This window comes from Bidens hawaiensis, unplaced genomic scaffold, assembly GCF_021521415.1.
Source record: "Bidens hawaiensis isolate Kalapana, Puna unplaced genomic scaffold, B.hawaiensis_p1.1 tig00002507_1, whole genome shotgun sequence".
NCBI lineage: Eukaryota > Viridiplantae > Streptophyta > Magnoliopsida > Asterales > Asteraceae > Bidens > Bidens hawaiensis.
In genome coordinates, this window is record NW_027491137.1 from 3,005,261 (window position 1) to 3,010,992 (window position 5,732).

At 38.3% G+C, this 5,732-nt stretch overlaps 1 protein-coding gene across 1 annotated transcript; it reads left to right on the top strand.

Annotated features, from left to right (window-relative positions):
• The first annotated feature begins 1,267 nt into the window (after positions 1–1,267).
• LOC143619812 (uncharacterized) lies at positions 1,268–3,146 on the top strand. The gene is made up of 7 exons (XM_077091655.1): positions 1,268–1,483; positions 1,565–1,627; positions 2,070–2,156; positions 2,238–2,478; positions 2,630–2,703; positions 2,793–2,891; positions 2,987–3,146. The coding sequence occupies exons 1-7, from the start codon at positions 1,268–1,270 to the stop codon at positions 3,071–3,073; spliced, it is 867 nt and encodes a 288-aa protein (XP_076947770.1). The 3' UTR covers positions 3,074–3,146.
• The last annotated feature ends 2,586 nt before the right edge of the window (positions 3,147–5,732 follow it).

The window sequence follows — 5,732 nt, forward strand, 5'->3', positions numbered from 1 at the left end:
ACAAAGTTCATATATCATAATTACATATATTTTTTAGATTTATTGGATTCTAACTTTCACCTATTGACCGACGGTAGGCCCAACTTTCAACCTTCAACAATCCCCAGCTAACGAAAAGTTAACACCGTTAGTTTTTGCTGACTAAGTTGCTTATGTGTTAACTGAATTCTTATAAGTTCCAAACCCTCGCAAATTTCCCCAAATTAATTTGTTCATTCAGTCATTTTATGAATTCATTTACTTGAACAGTGAACACAATCGTTTTCTAACCCTAGTTTTATCTCTAGTTATAGGGATTTTGTTGATTGGATTCGATTAATGGAATACCATTGATTCCACGAGTTTTGATGATCATGCGAGTAATAATCAAAATTCAATAATTCACCAAATCCTTCATCGCAATGGTAATTTGGTTTTTTCAGGCACCGATAACTGGGAATCAGATTCCGTCATCGTCAAAGGCGCTGGGTAATGAGGAGGGGATGTGGAGGTTGTACCGGGTGATGGTCAAGTTGGCTTCAGATTCGGAACTGGTATTGCGGTTAATGTTGGTGTTGGCGGTTGAGTTGAAGTTGATGCTTTGGAGGTCATCGGGAAAATCATCTAGCCATGGTGGTTCCATTATCAACGTGAGCTGGTGAAGATGGCAGTGGTGGAGGTTGGTGGGTATTGGAGTATAAAGTTAGGATAGAAGATAGGAATGAAAAGGAGTGGGACCCATCTTTAACACATAAGCAGTCAATATCAAAATAATGTATTTAACACGTCAACAACAGTCTAGCTCATGAAAAACAAACGATGTTAAAGTTCTATTAACAAGGGATTGTTGCAGGAAAACAGGTCGAAAGTTGTGATTGTCAGAAATTATTTTTGAAGTCAGGCTTACCACCGGCCAATAGATGAAAGTTGAGATTATTATAATTCAATAAACCTTTTTTATTTACCAAACCGTATACTATAGTTCAATTAAAGTTGGATTAAAGAGTAATGTGATTTACAACTACAAGAACCTTATTTATGATTTGACATAGAAATTGGGCTTCTATCTAAAATATATCCAAACTTATTGGCTCACGTGGGCCCACAAACGCGGGAATATGTAAAATACCGTTTTTGTCGTTTCATTTTAAGACTCCCACTATTCCTCCATTCGTGGCCACAAACAAATCAATCAATCAATCTCCTCCAAATTGCCATTCACTTCTACACCACAACAGCCCACACGCTACTACCACCACCACCACCACCGTCGGAGAAAACTCTAATCATGGCTGCCCGAACAAGCTCCACTTTCTTCGTCAGCCGCACCTTGCTTCCTTCTTCACAACCTGTTCGTATTTCCTGCAAGAAAACCATCAAAAACGGTCTCTCAATTCCAAGCAACAAAAGAAAACCTGCATCGTCTCAAGAGGGACCTTCTTGCATATTCGTTGGTCCCATCGAAACCGCTACCCAAGAAAACTTAGAAGCTTTCTATCGGCAAGTAAGCAGCTTGCTTTTCTTTTAATTGGATTTTCTTACGTCTGTGTTGTGTTTTGACAATAATTGAAACATCTTGAGTTAGGCACGGGATGCGTATTATAGTGGCAAACCTTTGATCCTTGACGACATGTTTGATAGAGTCGAGGTATGCAGTCCATCTCTAACCCTCTGAATTCCTTCCTCGTCAACAAATCATGGAACACGAACTTGGTTTTTGTTCGCTCGCTAAGAAAATAATTGAACAAAAGCGAGAGAACGGCAATTAATTAAAAATAAACCTGAACATCAATTGGTTGAACCTAAAAAATTAATAAAATTAGACTAAATCGTAGTGGGCCTAAATATTTTGGTTAAATAAATAAACAAACAAACGCAAACGACCTTCCCAATGAACAATTCATCATTAAACAAGACATGTGTTTACATTCATTCGTTTAACTAAATGGACCAAAAAAAGCTGTTCATGGAATGGAACATAAACGAACTTCCCTTCGAATGGTTCACGTACAGTGCGGTTCATTCACAGACCTAATTGCAGCTATGAATCTTTATTTAAATTGCTAATTTGAGAAAGTTAAATGAAACAGTTACAATTACGTTGGTACGGATCAAAGTATGTCGTCAAGTATCCTCGTTGCAGTTTAAGACAGCAGTCAACTTATGCTGATGCCCAGGTAATTTTGTCATTTTGGCTTCCATTTCTCGTATTGTTTTTAATGATTTGTGAAACTTTATACAATATGGATGTAGGGCAGGAAGACCCTTCTCAGGTTTTAGCATTAGCAAGTGTGTGGTTACTATTTCTCGGAATTGGAAGTTCAGCCTGTCTTGTGCCTGTTCTTTACATTTTTGGTCAGGTCTTCACAGATACTCTAGACTCCGGTTTTTCACCCGTTAACAGTCATGCCCCAATTCTTGAGTTAATTGCCATGTTAAACGGTATGCTTGTAATGATGCTCGGATCTATGATCGGCTATCCAATCGCCTCTGCTTCTGGTAATAAGTTATTTTACATAATATGTATTACAGCATTATATTCTCTTTATATATGGCAGTATTATTGTATAAGACAGTTTTGTTAAAGGTTTATAACTTTGTATCATTTTTTTCCAAGATTTATCAAAATAACACCGTTAATTAATGACAGTTAGAGCGCTTCAAGGCTTGTGGAAGAATGATTTAGTGGCGTTAAAAGGGGAGTGCCCAAATTGCAGTGAGGAGGTCAGTATTTAACTGAAACTTATTATATCTGAATATATATGCTTGATGCATAAGTTTATAGCCTGAAGTGATTTATCTTTTACATTCAGGTATTTGCATTTGTGAAATCAAATGAGTTCAATAATTCCCCACATAAGGCTGAATGTCATGTATGCGAATGCTTGTTAGAATTCCGCACTAAAGTTGAGGTAATCGCTAGAAACTCTCAATAATTGCTCTTGATTCTTTTAAAGATCTTCTACAGACTTTTAAAAATCAATGAATGGTTTTCTTTTATGTGCAGAGATCGGCTGCGAGGCCAGGGAAGAGGTGGGTTTATGGTCGGATATATTTGATCCGAAGAAGGCGAATGAACAGAGGACAAAGATAGACTTGGGATGGCATAGTATAAGTTTTTGGTTCTATTTTCAGACAACAAAGCTAGCAAGTAATTATATACAAGTGCCAACAAAGTTGTAAATTGTGCATCATTATTACCATGATATGAACAAGATTTCAAGTTTAATATTGATTACGTAATGATTCATGTCATTATAAAAATTCACTATTTTGAGTTTTTTTGTTTGGAACAGCTAAATATTATTGTATACCATGGATTGAGCCCTTGACCACCGAATTCACTATTTTGAGTTGTTTAGGTGTTTTGCAAGTTCGGAAAAAAAAAAGAACACTAGAATTAAAGATCATTTGGGTTAAAAGTTAAAACTTAAAATGAAGAATTCAGAGCTTATTAAATTTGTTGGATTTGATTTTTAATGAAGTCTTGTGGGCTATTATGAAAACAACGGGGTGTTAAAAAAAGGGTTCAAAGCAGTTTACAAACCGACCCGATAACACCCCAAAACCTAAACTGGCCCAACCCGATAACATCCCAAAACTGGTTCGTATAGCGGTTCGACGCTTGAAGACGCTAACCGGTTTAGGAACCAAACCGGTATGAAAAACTGGTTAACTGGTTTCAAACCGACCCAAACTGATGTGTACGGGTTCAACTTTGACTCAACTAAAACCAGTTTTGACAAGCCTTTGACTTAACCAGAACTTATGTGGGCTAATGGGTTGAGGTATTTGTTGTTGAGATGAGCCGAAATGAAAATAAACAATAAACAATAGCTGCTATGATGCGAAATAAAAGATTATAGTCACTGGCGGCGGGCTTGGATCTTGTAATTGGGCTCATTTATTAATTATACTGGGCTGTCATCACAACCGAAGCCGTCTACGGGATTAAAAGAAAGGACACGACAATTTTGAGAGGGGGGCTTGACTCTTGAGGGCAGTTTTCGTTTCTGTAATAGCAACTAGGGATTATGGTCAGGTAACAAAAACCAGCCATGTTGAGTTGGCGTAACGATGTGAATTCGGTTGATATCAGTTAGTTTGTTACAATAATGACAATAAACCCAAAAAAAGTAAATGCTCAAAATAATATTGGCACTCACATAACTTATGATAAAACATTTTTAAAAAAAAGTGTAGTTGCTTGGTAAAACCTACGTGTTGCGGCTATGAGTCGACGGGAATCTGGTTGATATTAGATTACGGCACTGGAACTAAGCCAAAAAATAAATTTGTCAACACGCAAATACAATAAATTAACATATTTAAAACAAATAAAAACAAAATATGAGCATCACGGTGGTGAACTAATGCAAATCCGGTTGGTATCAGGTTAAAACATCGAAACTAAACAAAATATAAATTCTTGAACATAAAATACAACAAATTAACAAACTTAAAACAAAAAAAAGCCAATTCCAGTTGCGAACCGATGCAAAGTAGGCATGTATCGATGGTAACAAAACTATGTATAATCAGAGTCATGCTACCCGCCGATATCGTGACGCTCCTTATCGTGATGTGATCATGATGATTACTCAAGTGACGATAGCCGTACCAATGGTAGGGAGGAAACTAGCCGCTTGCGGATGATGATCAAGCACACTGAATACTGCAGTGATGCGGAAGAAGATTTACCAAACCTTACCTCCTAGTGGCGTTTGCAGAAAAATCCAAATTCATTCCGCGGGTTGCTACTGCCCCCTTCTCGACAAATGTCAAAATTCCAAGTAACTTGGGGAAGTACAATGGCATGACTGATCCTAGCAACCACCTACTTAATTTCATTGCAGTTGGAGGAGTCAGTGGATGGACTCTTCCATACTAGTGCCATATGTTCACCCTTACTTTGACAGGAGCTTCCCGAGAATTGTTTGAAAAGCTACCTAACGGTCAGATCCAGAGCTGGAATGATCTAGTGGCTAAGTTTTCACAGTACTTCAGCCTGCAAAAGAAACACACGCGAGATCCCTCTGAGATTTTAAATGTGGTCCGGCGGGACAACGAGTCGGTGGAAAATTTCATTACCAGGTTTAATAATGAAAGTCTGAATATTGGTGGGATTAGTGAAGACATGCTGCGGGGAGCTTTCAGGCAAAATGTTCGGAGCAATGATTTAATCTGTTGTTTGACGGGGCGAGATGGAATGTCGAAAACTTGGGATGCTATAATGTCCGCTGCAAAGGTGTTCGTGGCTACAGAAAAAATATTGGAAAGAGATAGTCCTAAGCAACCTGTAAAGTCAGAATTTACAAATCCCCGACCCAAGAAAGAAGAGTGAGGTTCTATATGGTCGCGCATTCAACCACCCGCGTAGTCTTCTAGACAACCAGATGCAAGAACTCTAATTGGACAAAAGAGCAAAGATCGATGTCATGGACAAGATAGCCGTAAGTGGACTCCTCTGAAGAAAAATCCGTCCGAAATATTGACGATTGAGAACATTGAATTCAAGAAACCTAAGCCTATGGCCCCCAGGGCTCACCTGAATCCAAACAAACACTGCTTGTTCCACGATGGCATCAGTCATAATACAGACGTCTGCGTAAGTTTGAGGAATGAAATTGAACCAGCAATAAAATCGGGAAAACTAGAACATTTGCTGAAAAACGTGCGTCAAGGGGCCCGAAAACAACCCACTCAGGCTTAAAAAGGTCCACCAAAGAAACAAATCAAAGACCTGAGTGTCC